The 14,141-nt window shown below is 36.1% G+C and overlaps 1 protein-coding gene across 2 annotated transcripts; it reads left to right on the forward strand.

Annotated features, from left to right (window-relative positions):
• Window positions 1–72: 72 nt before the first annotated feature.
• On the forward strand, window positions 73–12,615 carry LOC113116524 (CUB domain-containing protein 1-like). Of its 2 annotated transcripts, XM_026284734.1 has the most exons (9): window positions 73–261; window positions 890–1,096; window positions 6,423–6,749; window positions 6,830–7,192; window positions 8,684–8,878; window positions 9,714–10,091; window positions 10,206–10,559; window positions 10,658–10,739; window positions 11,695–12,615. In XM_026284734.1, the coding sequence occupies exons 1-9, from the start codon at window positions 189–191 to the stop codon at window positions 11,876–11,878; spliced, it is 2,163 nt and encodes a 720-aa protein (XP_026140519.1). In that variant the 5' UTR covers window positions 73–188; the 3' UTR covers window positions 11,879–12,615. The 2 variants fall into 2 exon arrangements, with proteins under 2 accessions (XP_026140519.1, XP_026140520.1); XM_026284735.1 differs by lacking the exon at window positions 890–1,096.
• Window positions 12,616–14,141: the final 1,526 nt, after the last annotated feature.

Below are 14,141 nucleotides of genomic sequence, written 5' to 3' on the forward strand. Positions count from 1 at the left end.
TCGATATTAATTGATTGAGTATCGATATACCGATAGCTCGGATCGATGCGCCCATCCCTGCGGCGTGGATGATTAACGTCTGTCGCAAACCGGAAGCCGCTTCTCCTGAAGAACACAGACTGATATCTGGTCGATGGCGCACTCTTACATCTTTAGCCCACTGTAAGGAGTTTTAATGTTAGAAAGTCATGCGAGTTAGGAGGATCACGTGCTTTTCACTCTTTTTCGGATGGTTCCTGTCGTCAGTCCCGGAGCTCACAGGTAACAGCCAAACCCACACATACAACACTCACCTGCACAGGTATGAGTAGATACAGATACAGCGATTCCATGTCCGGGAAACTGGGATTCATCTTCACCTCTTCTCAAACTTAAACGTAATCGAAATCGACTGGTTTTATAAATTCGAGCTGACTGTAAAGTTAGCCTACACCGTTTTTAAGGAAATGGTTCCAGTTTACTCTGATGTTTGGTCAGTGTTTTAGTCATTTCTAAATGTCTTTTCACTTTAGAAATGAATTATGTGTCCGCTAAAATACAAAAAATACAGATTCATCGCCTGAGATTAAAAAAAAAAAAAGAAAAGAAAAGAAAAAGTGACAGCAGGGTGTTGGATTTATTGATTTGTTGGATTTATGCTAGCTAATGACACATCTCACTGGATGTTTTTAAGCTAACGTTATTTTCCATACACACACAAACACAAAAACAAATTTTGGGGGGGGGGGGGGGGGGGGGGGTGCTCAAACTGCATAAATTTGTGTGCTTTTATAAACAATTGCAGGCTATAATTTTATCGAAAAGAGCTAAAGGTTACAGTGGTTAAAGTGTCTAATATATATATTCTTTATCTAGTCATTCAGTTTAACCTTACTGTGCATCGTTTCAGGTAGTGCAGAGCTCAGTATTGCTGTTGAAGTGGACACAACCATACTCATTAATAGTGCTCACACAAACACACACTGCAGAGTTTGCATCAGACAGGACACACAACAGCTGTGCCAGTCCTCTGTGCTCCTCAGAACTGACACGCTTCTGGATTTCAACTGCTCACAGCCAGAGAATGTGTTCACCGTACAGATAATCAGAGACAATGGTGAGAGGCTTTTATTCTGTATGTTTTCATTTAAACACACACACACACACACACACCCACACCCACACATACATACATATATATATATATATATATATTAGGGGTGGAACGATACATGTATTCGTACCGAACCGTCTCAAGTACAGAATCCAGAAAGGATTGCACTGTTTGATATCCGGCCGCCAGCAGAAGAACAGTGAATAGTTACACACTTGAAAACAAAGCCCACTAGACAGTGACCATGTGCTGACTCTGAATGCGTATCTCACAAACTGATGATGGAGTATACTTTAAATCCTTGTGCACTTAACTGTTTGTGAAATGAAGCTTTGTGCTCGTGTATCCTACCTCTGTTATTCAGCACAAATCCAAATATTTCATAATATTTCCATATTTGCGATGTAGCGTATCTGAATGCTAAACGATTATTTATATTGCAAATTACGGCAGCGTGTTGTGGCCAAGACATAATTACTAGTGGGAACATCATATTATGTAGTGACCACGAGATTAATTTGTTAAATCTGTGTGACCATAGCAGTCCAGAATTATCAGAGATTTATTCATTAATATTTTATTTTGAATTAAGAAATCTTTATATTATTTATAATAAAAAATATTGAATTATTAAATAATTATATAACCATATGCCTTGGCTACCGGACTGTATTATGTGCGATAGTCAGCTTTCAAATGAAGTTTATAATGAATAAATGTTACATAAAGTGCATAATATAAAATAGGCCTACAAGAAAACATTATCCATCCTACAGTACAGTCTTGGAAGTCCATTAACTGAACTTTTCCCCATAATATTTGTATATTATTATTCTTATTAGACTATTATTATAATTATTGGTTATATTTGATATTCTTTTATATTCATTTTTTGCTTTATTACGATCTCTTAATGTTCTGAATACTTTTGTAAATAATAGCCTACTGTAAATGCTGGACATGGCAATAAAGCTTGGATTTTGTTGACTGGAATTGTAGCTGGAATGCAGTTTAAATTTAACATGTATTTAATTTCATTTCGGCTTACTAATAGACAATAATTATAAATGCTATAGTGTTTTGTTGAAGAATTAATAATTCATATAGTTTTATATGTAAATGGAAACACAACATGCTCATTTATCATTTATCTGACAATTATGCCACTAAAGTTTTGACTTTTTCATGATTGTATTTATGCCCATGTGTGATGATAAATAAGTGCGTTTTAATTTAAACTGCATTCCAGCTAAATTTCCAGTCAGCATAATCAATGCTTTATTGGAATGTCCAGCATTTAGTGTTATATAATATAATAATCATTATGTAAGTATTTTCACATCTATGTGGAAATGTTTTATTAGATTTTTACTTTGGTCTGTTCAAAATAAATGAAAAGAAACCGAGCATAGTAGATTTGTTTTGTTTCCCTGTTGTGTTGAAATGGTGAACTGTGATCCCCTAAACCGATGTAAGTACCGAACCGTGACATCTGTGTACCGTTCCACACTTAATATATATATAATTGTACACAATGTGTGTAAACCCTCAGTACGCATCTGCATTAAGACAACCTATTAACACTTTGGGAGTGGGCAAAATTGACAAAATATTTTTATTTCAATCCAAATTATTGTACTGAATTGTTGATGTATTATTTTTTTTATTATATTTACATTTTATCATTTTTATTTCATGTTACTAAATTTCATGCTGCAGTCCATTTATCGACTGTTAACCACTTTTTGAGCATAGACCCGGACATTTTATATCCAACTAAAATACCCATAAATCTTTAATGCTTTGGAACACAAATGGTGTCTTTTTCAAGAAAAAAATATGCTTGGAATATTATTGCTGAAGTGAAAAATAACAAATTTATATTTTTTTAATTGTTACAAAACAATACACAAAATAGTATATTCAAATTTGATATTAAATGTATATCTTCCAAAACACATCTGTAATTAACTAGTTCTTTGGGGTCTAGTTGTGGTTCTTTGATGAGAGGCTTAATAACAGCCAATTACTTATTGACTTACAATTGACTTAGTGCAGCTTGTTACAAGACCTACACACATAAAGGGCACACTCTTGATCTTATTCTGTCCCATGGGATACTGCTGGATGATATTGAGATATGTGACCATAGTTTCTCTGATCATAGTCCTATAATCTTTAATATGCCGCTAGCACTAAATACTATTAATATTCGTATAACTGCCCTTAAGACGCAGAGTATCACTGCTGCTACCTCTGTCAATTTTTATGCAGCGTTTAAGGAATTTTCTCATTATCCTGAACTTGTCTCACCAGAATTAAGCCCGGACGAACTACTTGATAATTTTAATTCTATATGCGGTACAATTTTAAATGATGTCACTCCAATGAGAACAAAACATCAAAAGTCAATCCCTGAGCCATGGGTGAATAATACTCCTCGGACTCTGAGAAAGGCATGTAGAAGGGCCGAGAGGAAATGGAAAAAGGATAAATTACAGATGTTGTGTGAGATGCTTAAATACTCCCTTCTTAAGTATCAGAATGAGTTGGCAGTGGCCAAATCAGACTATTTTTCCTCCCTTATAGACAAGGATTACAATAATCCTAGAGTCCTTTTTAATGTTATTAATACTGTACTGAACCCTGCTGTTTCTATTTACCCGACTGAGTCAGTGGCTGTATGTGAGCGGTTTTGCCAGTTTTTCACAGGCAAGATAGCTGGAATTAGAAACAATATTCAATTGACCACTGGTGATCCTGCAGGTCAGTTAAATTACAACGGCTTGCTCAGTAAGTTTACACCTATCTCAATAACTTTTTTAAATGACACTGTGAAGCAGCTAAAACATACAGGTTCACCATTAGATACAATCCCGGCACGATTATTTAAAAGTGGGTCCGACACTTTTAAATTTTATAAACAAATGCCTTGAGTTAGGAGTTGTTCCTGAGTGTTTGAAACACGCATCAGTGCAACCCAGACTTAAGAGGCCTAACTTGGATTCCTCCGATTTATCAAATTTTCGACCTATTTCAAATCCCCCATTTGTGACCAATATATCAGATAAAGTAGTACTGTGTCAGCTTCAAACATTTTTGGTCGACAATAAAAGTGTTGATATATTTCAATCCGGTTTAGAAAATTTCATTCTACTGAAACGGCTCTGGTAAAAGTGCTCAATGACATTTTCTTAGCCACTGACTCTGGAGACTCGGTAGTGTTGGTACTTCTGGACTTAAGTGCTGCATTGACACGGTGGACCATAATGTCTTGCTGTCTCATTTAGAACACATAGTGGGCATCAGAGGTTCAGTCTTACATTGGTTTCAGTCTTATCTGACAACTGTTAACATTGGTAACTATCGATCTTCCTCTGTAAAGCTAACGTGTGGAATTCCTCAAGGCTCCACACTAGGCCCTATGTTGTTTTCTTTATACATGCTTCCTTTAGGTACTATTTTTAAGAAATATGACTTGAGTTATCATTGTTATGCAGACGACACACAAATATATTTTCCCCTTAAACATAAAAATAGTTTAGAACAGATGGCTGCTTGCCTTGAGGATGTTAAAGCATGGATGTCACTGAATTTTTTAAGTTTGAATGAGAATAAGACTGAGGTTATGGTGTTTACATCTTCCAGTGTACATGACACAACAAATGTGAATCTTGGTGCCTTGGAACCTTATGTTAAGCCATACATTAAAAACCTGGGAGTGGTACTGGACAGTGCCCTAAAAATTGATAGACAGGTTAATCAAGTTGTGAAACAAGCTTCTACCAGCTTCGAACCCTAATACAAATTAAGTCTTTCCTTTCATTCTCCAATTTTGAAAAAGTTATACATGGTTTTATTACTACAAGGCTAGATTATTGTAATTCGCTTTATTTGGGGATCATTCAGTGATCCATAAATCGCCTGCAGATAGTCCAAAATGCTGCTGCTAGAGTTTTGACAGGAGTTCATAAACGGGAATATATAACTCCTGTCCTTCAGTCACTTCACTGGCTGCCGGTGTGTCACAGAATTAATTTTAAAGTCCTGCTATTAGTTTTTAAATCATTAAATGGGTTAGCGCCTGCTTACCTTTCTGATCTACTGACACTTCACCAACCTACAAGTGCACTTTGGTCTGCGAACTTAGACCTCTTAGTGGTTCCTAGATCAAAACTTAAAAATAGAGCAGAAAGAGCATTTTCTATTGCTGCTCCAAGACTGTGGAACAATCTCCCACCTGAAATTAGAACTGCTCCCACGGTGTCCATTTTTATAGTGAGGTTAATAGGGGTGTCACGATTTCGATTTTAAATCGAAATCGATCGAAATTAAGTCACAGTCTCAAACTTCGAATAAAAAAATGGAATCGTTGATGCTGCCGCGCCCCCATGTTTTGTCTGGTTACTTGCCAAGTGGAAAAAAACACGTGTGTTGAAGTGCTGCGAGGCAACCTCCTCTAACAGCCACTCAAAAGATATCATGGCAACTGCAGATGCAGGAGACCCATCGACAGAACTCGAATCCCCTCCTCTTTCACTGAAGTCGCTGGTGTGGAAGTATTTTGGATTTATGTTGACAACGTTCGGGCTGTCAACAAAAAAACAGCAGTTTGCAAGCTGTGCTTTGTGCGTGTACCATATTCTCTGACTTGCAGCAAGACTAACATGGCAGGGCATCTCCGCAGGCACCACAAAAACATAGATTTATCTGTTAAACCAACAACTACACAAACTACTCTTCCGTCTACATTTGGAATTAAACTTCCAAGCAACTCAACTCGTGCAAATGCAATTACCCTCCATGTACAATAATTTAAAAGAGAAAGTTATTGAAGGTCTGAGCAGCGCACATTTAGTTGCCTTGACTACAGACTGCTGGACATCCAGAGCAACACAGAGCTTCATGACTGTCTCAATGTAAAAATCGAGAATCTAATCGAACCGTGACCTTAGAATCGAAAATGCAATCGAATCGAGGATTTGGAGAATCGTGACACCCCTAGAGGTTAAAGACTTTTCTATTTGATCCGTCTCATACAAATTGAATGTTGATGCAGTTGGCCTGTTTGTTATTGTCTTTTATTGTGTTACGGTGCTTATTTTAAATTTTTGCATTCTGTATAGCACATTGGTCAACGGAAGTTGTGTTTAATTGTGCTTTATAAATAAAGTGATTGATTGATTGAATTAATTTTACAACCAATGCATACTTTTACATTATTCTCCATCTAAAGTTACAAAAAAAATGATAGCTTGCAGATGTGTACTTTTTGCCATCTTAATATATCTACTGTATTCTTTCTCTGATGTGCATGTTTGCTCCACAGTGATGTATAACATTGAACCCAAAGAACACGACGCCTTTCAAAAGTTCAATCGCACCTTCATCTGGAATCTGAAGCCGCCAGATAAAAAGACCTTACACTTGAATTTCAGTAGTACTGGTTTACAGCAGATTCAGCCCACAGACAGCTGCCCAGACAAACACGTTTACATGCTCGCAGTGCAGAATGTCAGCGTTGGACGGTTTTGTTCGAATGGAACTATTAGACAAGTCGATGTGTGTAACATTGGCATATTCTCTTTGGAAGTGTCTGGAGGTCGAGCTCTGGACAAGAAGGTTATCGGTGTGTCAATGGGACCTCTCATTAACTGTAAGCAAACTTATATATTTAAGCACTAAGTGTTTAAACAAGGTCGGCATGTATGTGAAATGTTGTACTTTATTTTACAGCACTGGCTAATTTCCATGTTGTTCTCCCAGAGAGGAGTTCAACCCAGGACTTCTTTACCCCAATCGCTTTTCCTGAAGATGCAGAGACGACGTGGTGTTTTACCGTTCCCCACACATACTACACTGATGTGCACATTCTGAGCTACACTGTCCCAACATGCCTCCAACCTGAAAACATCCCTACAATGAAGTACACTTGGCAGGGGGAAGAGCCTCTGGTGAAACTGATGAATGTAAGCCAGCCGTTGGTAGAGCCTGGCAACTTTAACCTTTCTATAAAGAACTGCAAATTATCCGGGCCACAGCCTCCATCGCAAGACCTAATGGTGCACTTCCAGATCTCTGCAATCAGAAGAAGCAAGGGTATGTAACACAAGTGATTTGTTTGTATAGTCATCATATTGGGTCATTCTGTGTCAACTCAACAACAGGTCCCTGCCTGAGATTGTTTATTAATTTTGGTTGGTGGAGAAAAAAAAAAAATACTGTACATAAATGCATACGAGAAGCCAAAATACTAAATGCCATGGATGCATATTTGGGAATAATCCTCTATTTTTAAAGAGGTCAAAGTGAAGTTTTCTTATTAGACCTTGAGCTATGGGGGAGGAGGGAATTATGAAAAAATTATGAAAAAAAAATGTTAGCATTATGATTTCATTTTTACACTGATTGGTAGGTCTAATATTAAAAATCATTGTTGCATTATGTGCCCTTTGATTCCAAAGTTTGCATGCCTGTAACTCAAGAAATATGAAATGCATCTAAATATCTTTTCCTAACAAACATTTCTTTTGGTATCTTCATTTCTAAGGCCCTGTATGATTCAGTTCCAGAGATATAAGCTCTCAATGTGGCCCCATACTGATCTGAGTGCCAAAAATATTATTTTTTGCAAAGTTTGTCTGCCTGTAATTCCAGAAGTATTAAATATATCTCTGTATCCTTTTGGATTCTTGTCATAACAGACTGTATTTTTGATTTTGTACCGTTTTAAGGAACCGTATGGTTCAGACTCAGAAGTTAGGGCTCTCAGTATGGTTCCATGTGCAATTTTTATTTTATTTTACTCATTTTCAGTGGTCAAACCTTTTTTTAATTCATGTAGTTTATAGTGTAGCCAACAACAGTGTGTTCTTGAACACTGGGTCTAGAAGACTATCTCAAAGATTTTTTAGATTTGTTGCATTTGTATGCAATTGTTTTCTTGACCATTTTTTATTATTATTGATTGATTGATAACTTTATCATTTTTTATTTTCTTTGGGTACACAAGGCCTAACTTTGATTGATCCATCTGTTGTGTCATATGGGAAACCCAAGCAGGCCATGACTCATGAAGACAGGATATGAGAAGAGAGCTTGCTTTCTTTTCAGTGGATTTTGAAGAGCCTCTGGTCTCACAGGAGTTGCTTCTTAAGCTGCTTTAGTCAACCTTGCTTTTTCAGGTTTTATTTAGGGTGGGGAAGGATGAAATCTAGAGCAGCAGTCATTGAATCACCACTGATTTCAGACAGTGTTTCAACATTGAGCAGACAGTCATGACAAACATTAAATTATTGGTTATATTGTAAATGCATTTGGGGATTTTTGCTTTTAATTTCATCCCATGTTTAAATATTTTTATCATGTTGGAATAACATATTAAAGTTACAATTATAGTAAGTTTCACATTAAATTGATGCTGATTTTTATTTATGTTTATATATATATATATATATATATATATATATATATATATATATATATATATATATATATATATATATATATATATATATATATTATATTATATTATATTATATTATATTATATTTTTGTAATCTTTGTGTCTTACTCTTTCCACTGTTGCAGGGCAATGTGAAGTGGATCTGCCTGAGAAGCAAGTACTACAGATACGTGTAAAAAAAAAGGAAAAAACAACCTGTGTGTTGAAACTGGATTCGGTAATGATGGACACAATCACCATAGCTTCAGGGAACCATTTTGTCCTGAACTCATTTGACTGTCACAAGGATGATATAGAGTTGACTGTCAACCAGACCATAGGTACTCAACTCTATTATACGATGCACCACGACTTTTTGAGCTTTGAGTTTTCACTCTGTAAAATACTCTTGTTTCTCCCAGTCACCATTAGAACAGAATATTCACCAGCTAAACCTATATTTAACATAACATAACTTAAATTATTATTATTTGTGATTATACAAGCCATTTTTGGTGACAAATAAATTTAGTTTTTTGGTAGAAGTCCAATATGGCAACACACATAATGAATATTAAACAAACCCAAAGGTCTAAGAATATTGAATTTTAAGCAGGGGGTGGGGCTAAAGAGTTAAACATACAGGAACTAAAAATGGTACAGGTACTTTTTAGAGCATCCCCAATCAGTGTGTCAAATTTCACAACTTTCCTTTTAACAACAGTGGCAGAAGAAGAAGAAAATTAATGAATATAACAGGGTTAAGGCCTGTTCAAACCTACTGTAAGTAATGATTTATTAATCATTCTAATTCTATGAGAATTGGGAAAACTAATGATAATGACACAGGGGAATAATATTGTTGGAATATCTTTTGATATGAATTTTCTAGCTGCTAAAACCATAACAAATATTGACAGCCAATCAGAACCCACCCAACTTTTTAAAATGCAGAATCCAACATTTGACCAACATTTTTGAAAATAGTAGCTCAATCTTAGAATAAACCAAAACTCATTGTCTCATTGTGTGAACCCGTTATGTAGTTGTTGTTTTTTGAACGCTTTATATAGTTGTCCTAGTTATTGCTCTTGGTGTCAACAGTCCTGTACACTCCTTCTTGCCCTAATACTGAAATATTCCTCTTCAGCAAACGTCTTTGTTTTTTATCAACAGAATGTAAAGAATGGAGAGACTGTGCCTCCACTCCATTCCCTCTAACTTTCAGCTACGATCAGCAGTGTATCCCGGGAGTTTTGAAGAAGATCATCTGGCTCCTTCAAGGCCCTCAGAACAGTGCAGTGGAGCTGCAGACTCCTGCAGGAGATCTGCGTTACTGTCCGCCCAAAGACAAATGCAACAGCATCCTCCTCCTAAATGTGTCCCATGTTACCTCTGGCATCACTCTTGGGCAGTTTTGTCCAAAGGGAACCATTCAGAAAATCCAAATCCGTGAATCCATGATTGCAATATCTGCCTCCGTTATGAGTTCCAATTACTGGAATTTGGCAACTAAACCCTTCTTAACCTATTCATTTACACAGGACATATCAGGTAAATGCTTTCATTATAAATCAATAAACCGTTAGTGTACCTGCTCAGATATATTCAGTGCAAGTGACTTGATGTCAAAAATCAGTTTTTGAGTCTTTACTGTTCCTCATACAGAGCACTATATATTCACTGTTGCACCAAAAATGGATAACCCTACGGTGTTGGGGACCCCAGCCTGGCCGTCTGGCATGAAATCGTCTAGCACCGTGTCCTGGATTGTTAACCTGGAGCCTCAGTTCAAGAGCAATGTAAAGTTCAGAAATGTCAGCCAGCCCAAGTGTAAGGAGGTGCACACAAACATCGCAGTGCAGACCATTCGATCTCAAAAGACGCTGTACAGCACCAAAAAAGATGAGAAGATTAATGATCTCCTGGTTCCAGAAAGTTTTTACCTTAACATGACTAACTGCAAATCACCGACAGGAGCCTTCAGGGCGATGATGGAGATCACGCTGCAAAACAACTCAAGTGAGACCGCCTTCCCTGGCAACTTCCAATGTCCACAAAATATCCATGTAATATAGAAAAAAACTTGAATGATGATATGAAATGTATCATGTTTTCAGATGTGCTTTTGGGCATCATCCTGAGTATTGTGGGAGTTGTGTTGGTGATCATAACAGCTGTGGGGATCTGTATTTTTCTCAGGTGAGAGTTTTGCATAAACATATTTTAAATAGAACTGCAAGCAACAATTACTGAACAGGAGTTCAAGCACTTTGTAAGGCTTTTCAGTGCATGCATAAATATTGTATGTTATTTAATAAGCCTCTAATCCAAGTACTTTTCCATAAAAAATACACAATTTTACAGCTGAACAACTGCTATAGCACCAACTATTGCCTGATTCTAATAAGCATGTTTATGATCTGGTGAAATTATTAAGGTCTGAGGTTTATTCCTCTTGCTTTAATTTGAGTGAAACACTCAAGACAAGTTTGTGAAATTAGGTTTTTAAAATCTCAAATATTTAAGAGTTTGATTGGCAGCGGTGGATTTTGAGGCAAAATTGTTCAGAATGATAGTATATTTTACAAAGTATTTGTAAAATATTGCATAAACTATCATTTACACACATGTAAAATGTGTTAGTGGCCCCTGATTTCTTTTAATTTTTCACTCTTTTGGGGCCATGGTTCATTCAGGCCCATCATTCAGTTTCATTCCAACTGTCCTCTGTTAATACATCTCTAGTAGCTGTTGATTGGCTGATGTCAGGAATGGTTTTTAATTTTATCTCAATGTCCTCATAAGCAATGATAGCACCTTGGACGAAGACACTCTATGCCAACTTACAAGACAATCGGACCAACAGTTGCATAGTTGGAGCCAATTTCATAATTTATACTTTTTTTCGTTATAGTGTCACCAAATGCCTAAGCGCTTTTCGCGTAAACTCGTATTGAGATCATGCACATGTGTACCAAACTTGATGGAAATATCCATTTAAGAGTTATAGCCATTTTAGTGAAAGTGACTATACCCACTACAAACATTTTGGCATGAGGTTACAGTAAAAGTAAAAAAAAAAAAAAAAAAGTGTTTACCCTTTCGAGTATTGTATCTAAATTGATTTTTAACAAAACATCTCAATATTACACAGGAAAAAGAAGAGGAATAAGGCTCCCCCAGTATCTGTCTACAATCCCAGTGAGCATACTTTCCTTCCAGGCCTGCATGGCATCCCCAAAGCACAGGACGAGGAGGATCCTCACACTTACATTTACATAGATGAATCTCTAATATATAGCCATCTGCTTAAAGATGATAATGAAAAAGAAGAATAAGAAGAAGCCACTGCAGATGAGAGTGATTTGAAGCTGGATTATCCACCTCTGAATAACCCAGCTTTAGCTGAGAGACCAATCAGAAAAGATGAAAACCTCGTCACTGAAAGCAATGCATTGATTGACAATGAGCTCTATGTTTTAGTTCAGGGACAATCAACTACATCTGACTCCACGAAGACTTCTGAAGAGGAGGGGAAGTGAAGCCAGACCCTGTGTGTGAGGGGGAAAGTACTGTTAACTAAAGTGTATTTTTTTGTTTTTATATTTAGTATTTTACATGTAAACAGGCTGCTTGTTTTAAAGACTGTATGTCATTTTTGACATTAAAACATCTTTTTATTTATTTACACCTTAAAAAGTTATGAAATGTATTCTATCAAAAAAAGTGAAAAAATTCTCTAGGTTTGTGAATTGGCTGTGACCCAGGGGTCTTGTTGCAGACCTTAGAAAATTGTTTGGGATAGCAAAGTCTTCTAATATGCCATTGGCTTCTACCACATAAATGTAAATGGTTTCCACTACAAATACCATCACAAACATTACAAACCATCAACTTTTAACCATTAAAACCAGAAAACAAATGATTTCCTGTAAACATATTCCATTAGAATTTAGTGGTTAACAAGCTGCCAATAGAAGGTAACCAATAACCAGTAGAGCTCAACAGGGACCAGTACACTTTCCATTAAAATCAGTATAATTCCCAACATAACTATTAAAACCATTACAAAATCTGTGATGGTTTCTATATTGTGTTTTTTTTTTTTTTTTCAGCAGCGCCAAACATCTCTTTGGGGAGTTTGGTGAGCAGGTGTGAAAAACGCACCCAAACTCCCGTAACGATTGGGTGCTAAATTTCAATTTGAACTTACTTTTTGTGACCGTTAACAAATATGTTCTATATATGGGTAGCAGAGATGTGTGGTGATACCTTATTAGCAGCAGTTATGGGCTGCCCACATTGTCCACCATTTTGGAACGGTCAAAGGCAGACCAGGAACACTCGACATCAAGTTGACTGTTTCTACAGCTGTAAATGTATACAGCTATTAATATTTAGCTCTGCAATAAACTAGATGCTTACTAGTTTACCAGAGGCTTGCAGTATTGTGGCATCTTGAAAAATTATTTTTAGAAAAAAAAATAAACTCCTAACACCTGTGAGTGACCTATCCAAGATGGCGGATGTGGTATCTACTATATATGTGGTATATACTATATATATAGCTATATATGTATAGTATATATATGGTATATATATGGTATATACTATATATATAGCTATATATATAGCTATATATGATTTAAAGAAATGTAGATGTACTTCATCCACGTTGTTACTATTATGTTGCTTATTAGCGTCAGTTGCGTCGCTTCACTGCCATTCACAAATCCTCTCCCGTGGCCTTATGGGATGATAAAATGACCATTGAATGCACTCTCAAGAATATAGTATGAAGTAGTATGTCATCCAGATACTTACACCTAATGTTTTTTGAATACTACTATGAATTTGGACTTACTGTTTTTTTGCATACTTTATAGATGTGAAGTCTTCCTTTTTTTGGGATGCAACAAATATGTAAGTTTTGCCACTAGACCATGCTTATTCAAAATAACATCTAAGCCAAAGCTTGAAGACGCTGTGAAAGAGCGTTGAATCATGGGAGATGTTGTGTTCACCAACATCAATGAAGGTTGCATGGATTTGTGCAGTGCACCACTGACATGCGACACAAAGACACGGATCATTACACCGGTTTAAACTGTGTATTTCTCTTGATTTAGATGTTGGAAATATTTGTGATAATGTAAGTACACAATTCAACAAAATATTTAACATTGTTCTAGTGGTTTTGAGATATTTTAAAGCAAAAATCTTCCATATTGTACCTTTAACTGAAATTTTTGCTACACATTCTACTGAAAATGTCCAATGTCGTTCTGTAGCAGGAAGCTTAGATGATGTTGAACTGACAGACAGACGCCTTTTTCTCCCCGGCAGTCCTCGTCGTATACTTTGCAATATAAAACAATTATTTCACTTTAACCATTTTTGTAATAATTATATTTATTGTTGTCGTTTTATTCTTTGCACTGCTGTAATAATAATAATATTTGAAAATTTTACTGTTTTTATTGTGTTTGTAGTCAAACAGCTATGCTGAGCAGAAGGACTTAAAAAAATGTGTATAGAACTTAAATTTTTTCCATCCTAAAAACAAAATTCGATTGTGTTTTATAATCGTTTTAACTCTTT

The sequence above is a fragment of the Carassius auratus genome, chromosome 16, assembly GCF_003368295.1.
Source record: "Carassius auratus strain Wakin chromosome 16, ASM336829v1, whole genome shotgun sequence".
NCBI classification, from domain to species: Eukaryota; Metazoa; Chordata; class Actinopteri; order Cypriniformes; family Cyprinidae; genus Carassius; species Carassius auratus.

Coding starts and splice junctions, on each gene's coding strand:
- LOC113116524 (XM_026284734.1), top strand. CDS start 189: ATGCGAGTTAGGAGGATCACGTGCTTTTCACTCTTTTTCGGATGGTTC. Junction 262..889: donor GTCAGTCCCGGAGCTCACAG/GTAACAGCCAAA, acceptor GCATCGTTTCAG/GTAGTGCAGAGCTCAGTATT. Junction 8,879..9,713: donor GACTGTCAACCAGACCATAG/GTACTCAACTCT, acceptor TTTTATCAACAG/AATGTAAAGAATGGAGAGAC.